The sequence below is a fragment of the Colossoma macropomum genome, unplaced genomic scaffold, assembly GCF_904425465.1.
Source record: "Colossoma macropomum unplaced genomic scaffold, Colossoma_macropomum, whole genome shotgun sequence".
In the NCBI taxonomy this organism is placed as follows: domain Eukaryota; kingdom Metazoa; phylum Chordata; class Actinopteri; order Characiformes; family Serrasalmidae; genus Colossoma; species Colossoma macropomum.
In genome coordinates, this window is record NW_023495267.1 from 1463160 (window position 1) to 1478813 (window position 15654).

The 15654-nt window shown below is 37.9% G+C and overlaps 1 protein-coding gene across 1 annotated transcript in view; it reads left to right on the top strand.

Annotated features, from left to right (window-relative positions):
- The window catches only part of LOC118801379 (FERM domain-containing protein 5), a 47058-nt gene that overhangs the window by 16232 nt on the left and 15172 nt on the right, over window positions 1-15654 (top strand). Inside the window, exons 4-9 of the mRNA XM_036561667.1 lie at window positions 1658-1755; window positions 4007-4130; window positions 11377-11464; window positions 13502-13590; window positions 14460-14529; window positions 14675-14757. Coding sequence (XP_036417560.1) covers window positions 1658-1755; window positions 4007-4130; window positions 11377-11464; window positions 13502-13590; window positions 14460-14529; window positions 14675-14757 — 552 coding nt within the window. The remainder of the gene's footprint in view (window positions 1-1657; window positions 1756-4006; window positions 4131-11376; window positions 11465-13501; window positions 13591-14459; window positions 14530-14674; window positions 14758-15654) is intronic.

Genomic DNA, 15654 nt, shown 5'->3' on the forward strand with positions numbered 1-15654 from the left:
TTACTCCACTTCATGTTGTGTCTAAGAACAATCGGCAAGGCGATATGGTTGTGTAATCAGATAACGTTGATGATTGACAAATAACCCAATGACAATGCGTACAAGGTGATAATCGCCAGAGAACCAGAGAGGTGAACTGGATATTTACTTAGAGCAGCTGGCTCTAACCTGAAGAGAAAGTTCTTTTGATTCCCGTCTATGGCCTATGAAACACATTATCTTATTGGTCCAATTTTTCATGCACAGCATTGGGTTCGAGTTGAGTTTGTTTTCCAGTGAGCGATTTTTTTTATGTAGTAGATTTGCCCTTTTTACCAAAATTTTACCAAAAATCTCTCTATATCTCGCGTATGCACTCTTGGACTCCTGTGTCCCTGAACAAAACCATGGATGATGAGATGGATGTGCAGATGAGCTGGAGTGAAACTTGTGACCGGTCAGGGCTGGTTAAAAAAATTGTTGGGGCCATAGCGACGCCCCAGATGGAGATAAGTTGTCATTGCCTGAAAAGGTTTGAAGAAACTGAACACAGCATACAATGCATACCAATTTTTTCCCCCTTTTGGGAACAGTGCTCCAGTTTGGTTGTGAGCCCGAAACTATCATTTCTCAATTAATAGGCCAAATATAGAGCAGTTAGCAGTGGGAAAATTACACTTGGTTATTTTCCCACAGTGAAATGAGGGATCTTTCCAGATAATACATGTTTGTTCACCATTTTTTCTTAATGACCTAGTGGATTTCTTTTCTATCAACAATTAAATATCACACATAGAATAACAGACTACAGGTAAATCAGATGCTTTTGTATCCTGTGTCTAATATGTGAATATACACTACTGTGTAAATGTCTTCAAAGAAAATGAAATGTAAAGCTATTTATAAGAGCAGTAAGTGTTTGTTAAAAAAACATTAATATTAGAATAACGTTAAACCCTGTCAAGTAGTAGACCTCTAAAATGTTTCTCATATTACAAGGTCAGAATGGGTTATTTTTTGCGTTTCATGGTATCAGTCAAATAGATTTAAAGAGATGAATAAATTGTTTCTGTCTCAGTAGATGTTAGAGAGGAGATGTTAAGAAGGGATGGTTGATGTGGAGAGAGGGGAAATGTAAAGAGGTCTTTAAAAATGGCATTATTCTGGAAGCATCTCTGTTTTCTTTTACAAGCAGTGTTTTCACTCATCCTTTCATTTTCTTAAATGATTTTGTTTACAAGACACGTCAGTGATCAAATCAATTGAATTCCTGCTAAATTTGTTGATGTGTAAATCCTCACATTTAATAAAAAGGTTTCAGAATACCCCAGAACATTCTTATAGTGAATTGGGCTGAGCCCCAGATCTATACATGCCCAGCCAACGCCTCAAGTACTTGGCTGAAATATTACCTTTTTTAATAGTTTCAGAGTGGAGTAGCACAAGTGATGCCTTATTATGAAAGGGGAAGAATAAGTGAGTAAATCTCAGGCTACTGTCTGAGATGATTAACAAGTTTATAAACTACATATGTGAAGTAAAGAAAGCCATTGTGATGAATTTATCTCAGTTTGAGCTTTAATTTTCTCTGTATCAGTGATTGCACATTACTCAGAGAAGGGATTTTGAGATGTTTTTGTCTTCTGTTGTTTTCATACATATTGTGTCCTCTTTGCAGGTATCTTGTCTTCCTGCAGCTCAAGAGAGATCTGTACCACGGCCGGCTCCTCTGCAAGACGTCTGATGCAGCCACACTGGCAGCTTATATCTTACAGGGTAAGTTTAGGGTAGTGTGATATCACAGTGCTCAATGCCAAACCAATACTATGACAAAAATATCTAAACACTTTGAACATTGAACATTGAATGCTTATTGGATTAAACACAGAAAACAATCAAGTTGTTGCAGATTAGTGTCATCTTTAAAATCTTTTATCAGATTTTTATAAATATATTGAAGATATCAAAGAACTAAATAATTTAAATATGGCCTCATTCTGAATGGAGGTTTACCAACAAAATGTCCACACAATATTTTTGGAATTTATCATTCAGTGTTTCAAACAAATACAAAATTGTTTGCACTTAGAGCTGGGTATCAAAATTCTTTCCTTTTATTTCACCAGCCAGATTACTTTAATACTAGCAAGTATTGAAAAATGTCATTTAATACCAAATTTCTGTATCTAAGAAGCCAGTCTTAGTGTCAGTGAGATGCTAATAGACTGCTAATTGACCTTTTAAATTACGTTCTGTCTGCATGTTATTAACGTCAGCACTTCTTGATTAACACACACATGCGCACACCCCTAACAACCACCACAGATCACCGATCATGACCTAGTAGTCTGCAATCCATTATAGTCAGCACCTTAAACTCATTTCACTATCTCACTATGCATTTGCATACACAACTATGACGTGAACATTTTTCCAAAAAGGGAACCAGCACATGAGCTGCTTTCAGGTGTTTTGATGGAAATGTTGTATAACAGCAGAAAATAGCAGGCTTCATTGGAGGAGATGAGTGAGAAATTAAAAATGAATGTATAAAATTGTCTATAAAACATGCTCCCAGTGTGAATAATACTTATTTCACTACTGCTTATTTTACTACTGCTACTATCAACACAGTGATAATATGTTTTCTTTACAGATAACAGTGGAGATATACATTACTGTGAAAAAGTCACAGACCACCCTTATTTCATTTTTTCAGGAGATATTTCCGAGGAGATTAGATATAAGATAATACACTTGCATAAAGATTACTGTGGAATGCTTCCCCAATGTGCTCATCAGAACAGTGGGTTAACAGCACACTAGGGGGCGACACTATGGTGTCACCAAGGCTAATTCTGAGCTGTGGCCAGAACAGGTATAGAAAAAGTATATAATATTTTGATACCCAGCTCTAGGTGTATTTTATTTTGTTTTTAATAAATAGTTGACAGTATTAAAAGCTGTTGAAAAAGCACTGAACTTTTTACATACTGTCATATGCAGAAAAATACAATATTTAAATTTATTGACCATAGAAAATGTGTCATTGTCACTTAGGAAATCAACAAAACATGCAATTTAACTGGGAGCGTTCAAACATTTGCATGCAACACTAATAAGGTGGAAAGGAAATCTCTGCTGGCCTTGATTTTGTTTATTATTTCTGCATCAAAGCCACACAGACTTTCAGAGCTAAGGAAACCCCACAAAGAGTCTTAACTTTTGGGCATTATAAAAGAGATCCTCTGCAACTGATATGAGGTGCTGGTTATCACCTGTATATGTAATAAGCCCTCAAACGTTGAAGATATCTTCTTTGCAGAGATAAAATTTTGGTGGTTGATAAAAAGACACAAAATCCCTGTGCATTCTACAGCGTCTAAGACTTGAGCACCAGTGCTGTGGGGAGAAGCAGAGCCGTCTTTTTGTGATCAGAAGCATGATAAACTCTGGTATCTTGTACGAATAAATCTTTCAGCGCTCGCGTGGCGCTGGAACTGAGGCCAAGCGAAAGCCCGGACGTTCGTGGTGGAAGTTGCCTGCAGAGATTTGCGAGCTTCAGTAGGTTGAAGAGAGAAAGTGAGGCACCTAAAAGTGCAAGACTAAGGGGAGAGTGGATCTTTTGACAGGCTGATCCGAGGGCTGTTTTAGAAGGGCCTTTTTGAATTAAACATGCGCTGCTTTGTCACCTCAGCACAGGCAAGACTTCATCAAGGAGGCTGCAGCAAAGCCTTCTTTAACCCAGAGAGACATACAGAACAGCGTCAGTACACTGTAAAGCCCACACATGCTATGTGGATGACAGGTGCTCTACATGTAGTCCACATGTGGAAAACACACATGCTGCTGTATTCCATTAGGATGAACTTAGGATGATGATCTGTGCAGCAAAGCGTGAACGTAAACTATTCCCTTAAGAGCAGTATGATTGCATGATAAAAGATTCACTGAGTATGGAAAAGTGATGTCTTGATGTGCAATGTTTGACTGCATTCTTAACCATCCTTGTGGCTGATTTCTGCAGCTGAGATTGGAGACTACGACCCAGGGAAGCATCCTGAAGGCTACAGCTCCAAATTCCAATTCTTCCCCAAGCATTCTGAGAAACTGGAGCGAAGGATTGCAGAGATCCACAAGACGGAGCTGATGTAAGATCGCTCAGTGTTCTCTCTCTGTCTATAAAAAAGTGTTCAGAGACTGCTGAATTTTCAAAACAATGGCTCAAAATTTTCACCTTACCCAAATGTAGAAAATCGCCCAAAACGTGTTTAATGTCTGAAGTTTGCACTGGAGTAATGAAGCTAATGTTGGTACAAGTAATGGAAGCTTGTAGCCAGCATTGCCAAAACTGCATTCACTTGGTAAGTATTCTAAAATAGGCTTGCTTTTCTGGCACTGTGACATACACTAACCTTCAAAAGTTTGGGATCAGTGTTTCCAGTGTTACAGTGTGCTGTACATTTTCAGAAGTTTAAATATTTAGAAATATTTGGTAGGAAAGAAGTAGGCCTGGGCAATGTCTAAAAATAATTAGCACTATATTGTCTAGTAAAAAAACTGTGTCACCTATATCGCCCCCACCCAAATAACACCCAAGTAAAACTTGTTTTACATTAAACTTGTTGTTTTAATAGTTGTTATAGTTGTTACTGTGTTGATCAGCTTCTTCTGGTCTAGATTCAGGGTGACTTGTGTGCTATAAGTCTTCCCTGCTGGAAGAACTTAAGCCCATATGCCCATCACGGGTGGTTGAACTTCACTGCAGACTCCTATAAATAGAAAATTACAGTACATTATTCCTCCTTGAATATCCTTGTTGTTGCCAAAATACTTGAAATATTGAAAGCAACAACTCAAAGTACCCCTTATTGTCTAGTTTATAATTTAAATCTGCATTGTATCCATTGTTATTGTATATAAAAAAACATGAGTCTTCAATAAAAAAAAGATTCCAAAGTAGTGACTACTGAATACTGGACTACTGCTACTATTTTTAGATAATGATGTAATGTCTATTTTTTATAGGTAACAGTGTGTCACACAGTGTCAGAATCACTAAAGCAAGTCTTTTTGAGATTAGGATGACATGGTTTGAGGCAAGTGAGGATTTAGGTAGGCAGTTTGCACAATGCAAAACTGGTGACTATAAACTTTCACTACTTTTTAACTGCATTAGCTTCATGCAGAGCTAAAGAAGCAAACTTCAGAGGCCAAATATGTCTCAGCAGATTGACTACTTTTGAGATAAGGGAGAAAACTTGTGCACATTTTTGGCTGAACCATGGCTTTATGCCATGGCTCTGGCATCTCTCTCTCTCTCTCCCCCTCCTAATCTGCTTGTTTACTCTATCTCTTGTTCAGTTGCTCAGTTACTTTCTCTCTCACTCGCTCTCTAACCTTTTCTTGTACACAGTGAGCTGTATTATTCAGTGTTCTTTGAGGGTGCTGATCTAGGAGCCGTTCCATGTGTACACAGTGCATCATCCTTTTAACCGGATCATATAAAAAAGTGGAAGCTAAGGCCAGATCAGCACTCTTGCTTTTGCATTTGCTAGTGTAGTATAAATGTAGACCACATGTTTCTTTCAGGATTTCAGTATGTGAGAGTTCTGTTTGACTTTAACCCTTATCTCAGGCATCTGAGTCTGCTGTCACACTGAAGGAACAGCTTGAGGGCTTTATTTACCTCTGGAAATTAGACTGCACTTGAGCTGTATGGACCAAAGTGATATAAAAAATTATGTTTTAGGCTTTTTTATTGTTCATGAACAGCAGAGTTACATTGCTGTTTTGGCTCATGATGAATCACACATGGTAAACAAATCAACCAAAATCATATTCAAGAATTTTATTATAGTAGTCATGTTAATTAAAAAGTATATATAATAAAAAAAATAAAAAAGTTATATATTTATATATATATATATATATATATTTATATATATATATATATATATATATATATATATATATATATAATAAATTATTTTTATATCTTAATTTTGGGTGGTTGAAATTAACAACCTGCAATATAAGGTTTCATATGAGGCAGGTTTTGTATTGTTTAAATACAATTGTTATAAATTAGAAGTTCAGGCTTAAGCCTAATGTTTAGATAATGGAAAGAGTTTTGGCTTTAAAGTTAGGGCTTTAACCAAGTAAACGTATACAATGAAGATGAGGTGTTGATTTGTGCAGTGTTTGGAACTACAGCTGGTGCACTAATAGATGGAACCAAGCCAAACCAAATTTAACCAAATTTATTACCTGCCCAAGAGTCAAATAATCAAACATTAGCAAAACAGTGAAGTAATAATTCATAGAAAGCCAAAAAGCAACAAAAGAAAGGCAAAGCACCTGAAAAATATGCAGATGCTATGCGTGGCAGTGCATGATTGATTGCCTGCAGTCATTAAATAGCAATGCAGGCCTTTTATGTCCTTAAGCAAGTTTAAAACTAAACTGTTCTTTTAGTAGCCTGTGATGATCAGACTCACCTCTGAAGGAGAGCACTGATTTGTATTCAGGCACAGAGATCAGTGTGGTGCAATAATCTGTAAACCTTACTGGGAAAACCCAAACGTCTCTAGCTAAATCACCATATTGCTCAGTGTGAAATATGCAGCAAAACAAGACCAAACATAACAGAGAACCTCACTGAAAAACAAAATAACAGATGATAATTTTAATTCATTGACATTCTAAATGTTTCAGGGCATGCACTTTCAGCTGTGAGCATCTGCTTTTCCCAGAGATTAAGGTGTGGTCTTTGGTGCACTCCAATGGTTTGAAAGTCGTAAACAGTAATAAAGCCAGTTCATCTGAGTTTCTGCCACTCACATTAAATTCAGTACAAACAAAAACATCAGAACACATTAGTTTGCTGTGAAGAGCCTTAGCTATTGATGTGCGGTTTGGCTGGAGATTAAGACGAAATCTGTGGTTGATCTGCACTGCAGTTCGGTTCTGAGGAAATAAAAATGAGACTGTTTAAAGAAAAAGACAGCAGTAAATAAGACAAGATTTATTGGTGGACTGTCATTTAGCAGGTGCTTTGGATGCCTGTTGTCTTGTGTTCAGTCTTTTAGTTTTTTTCTCTTCCTCTCTCTTTTTTCCTAAAGTGATGGGTCACTATGTACAGTGCGTTCAGGACGTTTTCACACCCCGTTTTCCTCCTTTTGTTACATTACAGCTTTCATGATTTAAAGTCTTTTTTTTTGAGTGAGCTGACGTGCCTTTGACTGAGGAATTTCATGTGGCCACCCTACCATAAAGTTGAGTGGTGAACTGCTGAAAAGATGATGACGTCAGAGTGGCCTTCAGGTTCAAAACGTATTCCATTTAAGAAAGATGGAAGCCACTGTGTTCTTCAGTACATTCAAAGTTACTGAGTTTGTTCAGTACCCTTCCCTAGATCTGTGCCTCAATGCAGTCCTATCTTGGAGGTCTATGGATAATTCCTTTGACTTCATTGCTTGTTTTTTGCTCTGACATGCAATGTCAACTGTGGGGCTTTATATAGACAAAAGTGTACCTCTCCAAACCTGAATTTACCACATTGAATTTTACGTTGGTCAGTTCTAGGAATGTCTTAAGAAGAGGAATTGGATGCTCCTGAGCTGAATTTCAAGTTCCAGTTTATTCTTTTTTATTAAGGAGTATCTCTTGAGATTTAGCAGTGAAAAACTCAAGGTAAAAACCATAAAGAGAAAAAACATAAATGTATCTGTATACTTTCTGAATGCACTCACTGTAAATGCAATGATGTAATAAATGGCACCATAGCAAAATGAAAAACCGTTTATCTGGACCTTGAAATGTTTTTACTTATAAAAACGCAACATTAGATTAAATGCAAATAAATGTTAATGCAAGAATTTCTTCTCTTCAAAAAAGAAGTTAGCTTGTGAGCTAGCTTGAAGACGTATTCATTAGCAACTAGGTAGGATCACTACAAATAAAAATGGGCTGTGATGAGTTGAGAGTCAGAAATTATTCTATTTTAATGTAGTGTATGTAGTATTAGTGCACTGATCAGATAAAAAGCTTTACATAGGATTTTCTATGGTGCCCATGATTATTACACAGTACTATCCATCCATCCATCATCTAAACCACTTATCCTTCTGGGTCGCGGTGGGGTGCTGGAGCCTATCCCAGCTGTCATTGGGCAGAAGGCAGGATACACCCTGGACAGGTCGCCAGTCCATCGCAGGGCAGACAGACAGACATACACATTCACACCTAGGGTGTGTCCAATCAGCCTGACTGCATGTTTTTGGACTGTGGGAGGAAACCCACGCAGACACGGGGAGAACATGCAAACTCCACACAGAAATAACCCAGGTCACCCGGCCGGGAATCGAACCCAGGCCATTCTTGCTGTGAGGCGACAGCGCTACCCACTGCGCCACCGTGCCGCCCTTACACAGTACTATATATATTTAAAAAGACTTTTTAACTCAAAAAAACCTTAGGATCAGCTGTGCCTTACCTTCATCAATTGATTGATGGGTTGGTTCATTGATTCCTTTACTAATTGGAAATTTTGTCACTATGTAGATGAGACCAAACCACAGCAAGACAAATTCAATGCATTAGCACAGTGAACACACCACACTCCACACAGCACAAGCCCTCATTGACTATTGATCACTGACAGAAAGCATGAATGAACTCATGAATGAATATAAGTGCTGTATTGAGTGTGCTCTGGAGGGCCACTGGGAACATTGTTAATTCCATCATACATGACTGCAAAGCAAAATTATTTTTGATGGATTTGTACTATATTAGGAAGGTAATTCATTAATCATTTTTATCCAGCAGTAGGCTCACAGTTATGAAAAAGGATTATGAGGTAGTAGGATGAAACCCTGAACCGATCTACTGGATAGACATGCATTTCACTAAGCTTTCTGCTGATATGGCTTTATGGTGTTTCAGGTATATTCATCTTTTTTAAGTTGATTTATTTTGATTTTGTGCGTGGAAAGAATAGGGCAAGTGAAATGCATGGAGGCAAGAAGAAAGGCACAGCATCACATAGCATGGATACAAAGAAGGCTTACATGATACGGACAAAAATGTTAGTATTGTGATTGTATTGCTGTATGTTGAAATGGCAAAATGCCTTGCAATATTGGAAAATTTCACTGGTGAGTCAGTAACGTGACGGATAAAGACTGCCCTACAAAATAATTACATGAATAAATTAATGATCAGAACACTCATGTGGAACTGTAGTTGTTCAAAATCTTCAAAGCAAACAATTGCTCATTTGTGTAGTGCAGACTTCTGTATTAGTATTGTAAAAGGTAATATCGCAATAATGATTAACAAACAATATATTGTAGAACCCTAATACAAAGGCATGAGCGAAACACTAGGGACATAGACGGTCAAGAAAAGAAGTAACACCAAGCTGCGAAATTGGAGCCCCTGAATGTCTCAGAATCAAAATTCTGGGGGGATCCCTGAAAATGAAGTTATGATGTAAAAGACGTTCTAATACTAATTCAAGGAAAGGTCACTGTTTTGCCTGCTTCACCCAAAAAACGGCAAACTTCAGTCTTGGTCTGCCTCAGGGTGGCGCTGTAGCAAATTGGTCTACCCAGTTGGTCTTTCATAGCCTAGTAACTGTTACTATGCCTAGGATACCTCTGATAAAATTTACAATTTGCTGCAGCATATTTGTAAATCTGACAATTTGCCCAATTTCCCAACAGTGTGGTGAAAAGAGTCAATTGTAACTCATTTCACAGACTGAAGACAAAAAACAAAGAGGATCTCAATTAATGTGTAGAAGAGCGCATTACCAAAACAAAGAGCATTTCCAAAAGAGAAAGTAAACCAAACATTTTGTCACTATTAAAGCTAGTACCAGCGCTGCTATGCCAAGTTAGTCAGCCGGCAGCCAACGCTGGAGTAGCCAGCCAACGCTGGAGTAGCCAGCCCCCCCCCCAATACTTAGGGGTATTTTGCACACTGGGAAACACTTTACTTCAACTCTGCTACATAACATTGACATAACCATACCATAAATGTCATGGCAGATGTCATATACTGACATGAGTTATCATCACGATTTTCGTTCAGTTACATAAGTGTCATGTTACCATTACCAATTGTTATGGCAGATGTCATAATGTTTGATGTCATGATGACTAACTTGAGTACACTTAACGTAGCGATCAAACATCAAATATTGTGGCATCTGTCATGAGAGTTATCGGTAATGGTAACATGACACTGTTTATAGCAAGGACATGTTTATGGCATGGTTATTTTAATGTTATGTAGCAGGGTAAAGTACGTAAGTAAAGTGTTACCAGAAAATCTCTGGAAATTAAACATTGTGGGTAATACTTAATTTAAACCCTCGTGCATAACACTGACATAACAATACCATTAATGTTTCATGGCAGGTGTCATAGCAGATTATGTCCAATAATATAACAGTGTCATGCTACCATAACCATTAATTGTCATGACATGTCATGTTTGATGTCATGATTACTAACTAGGGTACACAGCAGAAATTGGAATCATGACAATTATTGTTAATAATAACATGACACTGTTATATTATTGGACATAATCTGTCATGACACTTGCCAGCATATGAAATCTGCCATGACATTTTTATGGTATGGTTATGTCAGTGTTATGTTGCAGAGTTCAAAAGAGTTACCACATTACCTCAGCTGGTTACAGTGACCCTTGACCCCTGGACTTCCATCAGTGGAGTGTCTGCTGTTTAAGTATAGTTGGAGGCCAGATAAGACAGCAGAGAGATAAGAGAGCATAAAGGTAGGCTGTCAGTTAAAGCTGATATGTAATTCCTGTGTGCACTGCTGCCCTCTGGTGGCTTTTCTGTTCACCAACAGGAATGCTAATGATGAAACTGTCCTGTCCTGAAACTGCTTGGAACAGAGAGAGAGGTTCTTTCAGATGCTTCAGTAATAAGATCCCGTCTAAAGGTGGCTGGGGAGTAATGGTAGAGTGTTGCTTTTATCTTTTGATTTATGCACAGCCACAAGACACAAGCTCTCATTGCATTAAGGTAGTGAATGTTGAATGGTCCCTGCTGAATAAGAGATGAATCAGTAAGCAGATCCTGGATCGATGATACTTGAACTGTCTGTCTGGTTAATAATGTTTTTTTAGATTTATTTATAGCTGTCGACACCAGTATGAATATCAGTACAATTAAGCCTTACAACAAACAATTTTCATACATGTTAATATTTAGGTTTGATACATGTTAGAGCTTCAATATTTTGGTATTAACATTGGTTTCACACTAAGAACTATCTTCTCAATTTTGTGCTTTTATTCTGATATCATTTTGTTGTGCTGTACCCAGTTCCTGATGATGAAATTCTTCTACAGGGGGCAGACTCCAGAAACTTCCGAGCTTAACTTCCTGCAGAAAGCACAGATGCTGGAGACATATGGTGTAGACCCTCATCCATGCAAGGTTAGATGCTCTTCCATTCATTTAACTCTGTCTTGTCTTGGGTCTCTTTTATCTACAACAAAATTATCTCTTCTTGCATGCCTTTGAGTTTGTTTAACCCTTTAAAATTCCAGGTCTAGTTCATAGTAAGGCTTATTCGGCCCTGGTCTTTTAAGAGATTAAATAGTTTGATGAAAAATGTAATTTACTAAACTTTCCTCTTATTCCAAATATAGCTAATGTGCCAAGACATGTTTGATGGTCCTCTTTAGTTTTGCACTGGGGCTATGAGGCTAATATAGCTAAAAAGTAACAGAAGCCTATCGCCATTGAAATAACTGAACACATAAATCATCACACATTGTTAAGTAATCTCAGGTGGACTTGCTTGTGTGGTAAATGATGCTGTATTACATGCTATAAAAATGAACAAATTAACTGACAAAACCATTAATCATCAAGATAGCTGCTAGTACTGACTAGGAATGTGGCATACTTTTGTCAGTTTTTATAGATCGGCTACATTTGGCTTGAGGGAAAAACTATGTTAATTTGATTTTTCACCAAACAGTTCCTTTAAGTCCTGAAAGTAAGGTATGACAGATGCTTTGGCTATGGATCAGTGTCTATTTTTTGTATCCTTGTTACTCTCCTCTTCTGATGTGGATGTCAAACTCAGGTCCCGGAAGGCCACAGCCCTGCAGAGATTTGTGTTTTTCCCTCTTCTAACACTCTGCATTCAACTCATGAAGGCATTTTTAGTTAGCTGATGTGTTAATTCAGGGGTGTTTAATCAGGCTTGACCAGTATATCAGTTGACTGATGATACTGGGTGATATCAATGGCCTGCATTTTTTCAGTATTAGTGAAAATATTGCTGCTGACTCTAGCGATTGGTCACTACTTCACTAGGATTCAAACTGGTAATCCAACCCGGGGGGGGTGGAGGGGGGGGAGCCCAACATTGATCACCACTGGTTTGATGTATCACGGCAATACAGGCTAATGGGTCAATCTGAACATATTTAATAAAAACAAGAAAAACATTTAAATGTATCCGTACCTAAACTTTAGCATCAGAATAATGTTATAACACACAATATTTTAAAGGAGACTTATGATCCTAAAAAATCCTAAAAACATTAAATAATTAAAATATATTTATATAGTTACAGTTACAACTATATACCCATATTTACCCATTACTGGTAATATACAAGCCAAATTCCAAAAAAGTTGGGACAGTATGTGAAATGCCAATAAAAACAGAAAGCAGTGATTAGTAAATTCTATTTGACCTGTATTAATATGAAAACAATACAAACCTTTGGCCCAGAGAACATCCATTATTACCATAAACAGTCTGAAAGGTTAACTCATGAGACCACAATACACAATTCCACTGTGCATCTGTACAATTCAAGTGAGCTTGAGCCCAGAGAAGTGTTTCTGGACGTTGTTGACATATGGCTTCCACTGTGCATAGAAGAGTCTTAACTTACATTTGTGGATGCATCGATGGACGGTGTTTATTGACAACAGTTTGTCAAAGTATTCCCATGTGGTGATATCCTTTATAGAAACAAACTGTTTTTATGCACTGCTATCTGACAGACTTCCTTTACACTCAGAGATTTCTCTGGATTCCCTGAATCTTTTGATTGTATAAAGCACTATAAAGGATGAAATATCTAGTGGCAAGCCTCGACCCATCCTTGCTCTTAAAGGACTAGATCTTTCCTGGATGCTTCTTTTATACCCATGATTATATCACCTTTCACATTTTAGGGTGTTCCTAGTTTTAAATTGCCCCTTCCCAACTGAGGTAGAATGCAGTGCTCTGTTTCCCTCCAAGGATTAGAGTCTGACATTATAATCTTATGCACAAGTTGAGATGTTTCCAGAGCCGTCTGACATCTTTGCTAAATGCACTCCTGAGCTAATTGTGGCATGTTGTAGTGTAACACAAATCAAGCTTGTTGGATAGGCCGGTCTCCGTAATTTCCTTCGCTCTCTCTCTCTCTCTTTCTCTGTCTCTGCTGCCTCTCTCTCTTTCAGGACGTGTCTGGAAACCCCGCTTTCCTGGCCTTCACTCCCTTTGGTTTCGTTGTGCTTCAAGGGAACAAGAGAGTCCATTTTCTCAAATGGTGAGTGACTAACATGATCCTCTTTCTTCAATGAACTTCCACTCACAGCTTAGGGAACACACACACTCGCTCTCTCTCTCTCTGATGTGGAGTGAAAACGATGAGTCACTGTAGCCGAGAGTGGTTTGTCCCCCACGTCCCAAAGTATACAAGCCACAGCTGGTTATGTTATATTGTATTATATGTTCCCAATTAACAGTGCCTGGCCATCTGCCCGTCTCTCTGGGCAGGCATAGCAGACAGGTGTCTAATTATCCCTCATCAGCTTACTGTCCAGAAGGCTTGGCCGTTTCAACTTGTTTGTCCATCACATGATTGGAAAAACTTGCAAGAAAACACATTCAAAGCATATAGCTACTGTGCCTAATAAACACAGTTTAAGCAGCTATATGTGAACCTCATCTCGCTGTGAATGTATGAACTCCTGCAGATATTTTACATGTTTACCTAACATGGCTTTAGCGCTACTCAGATAAGATTTTTTCCCCAATGTATAGTTGTATGTGAATTTTCACTTACAAAAAAAAAAAACAAAAGTCATTTGACTGGGGGTGTTAAAACTTTGTTTTTTGTGTAACAAAAGGACGGCTACAATGTTTTTGACTGATCTGAGACGGAGCATCTACTTGAATATACAGTGGCTGCTCACAAGTAGCAAACATACATATCCAAACACTTATTTTAAATTCTCTTATTTTGGTTGTCTACCTGGCCTATCTGCCTTAAGTAATTGCAGTGTGTCATTAGCATCGTTTGTTCAGATGTTCTCTCCATGTCCAGTGTCTGTTACTGTTATACTGAATATTTCATGGCTCCAGTGGCTCAGTGCACTGTTAAATCAAAGCAACGCCTTCCATTCCCCCAAACAGGAACGAGGTGACCAAGTTGAAGTTTGAAGGAAAGACATTCCATATATATGCAAATCAGAAGGAGGTGAGAGTGTAAATGATTTGAATGTTTGTGCTTGGAGTTAGAGTTACGGTAAACATAGAATCTATGATGACATCACAGAACATTGTAGTAGTGTAAGTGTTGTAGTTCCATCTAAACGTTGTTCTTCTCTCACTATGCCTAGGACAAAAAGATCATCTTGACGTATTTTGCTCCGACACCGGAAGCCTGCAAACACCTTTGGAAATGTGGAGTGGAGAATCAGGCCTTCTATAAGTGAGTCTTTTCATGGCAAACATTACATATCCTTTTATTATTCTGCTGGGAAAAGACAAAACTGTTATCATTTAGTCCAGAGAAACATAACTTCATTACTTCTTACCTTCCTTTCAGTTCATTTCATTTGCATGCAACAATGAAAAAAGCAGGCGAATCAAACAATAATTTTCTAATTTGGCCTGGGGGAAAAGGGCCTTCTGAGCCTTAAAAAAAGAGCTTTGAAACTGCAGCAGGCTTTGAATGTTCAGTGAACGGCTTTTAACTTCATGTATAACGTTTAGAGTAGCAAAGAACCAGCACCTTTCATTTCATCTGTCTCAACAGCTGTCATACCTAAGGGAGAAATAATGTCATTCTCATCTGTGTACCACTTACATTTACATTACATTAAAACAGGAAAAACACCAAGGAGCAGGACTGGGATTCACTGTTCTAAGCCATATTTTCCTCTTTCAATTTTACCTTAGACACATAAGTCCTTTGCATTAAAATGCATCCCTGGTCTGTGTGTTATTTGTAAATGGATTTAAAAGAAAGTGTTTGGATCTAGCAGTCCTAGTGCTGAGGTAGTAAAGCATGCATTGTGATTGCAATAGAAGTTGTGTATCATTCTGTAATCAGCGTCTTGCCCATATTTGGAGCTCCACATCTAAACCGATAGTAATGATCATCATTTCCAAAAAATGCTCATATTGTGCTATATGGAAAACAGAAATGTTCCAAATCAGATACATTTTGCTGTGCGAATATTTTTCCTCTGATTCACGTTAGATCCTCTGAATTGCAAGGACATTAAGTAGTTGAAGTATGAATATTGCTGCATGCAACTAACACTGCTGTGCACTGAACTGACATCATAACCTCACCAAAATATCCCACACAAACCAGCAAGCT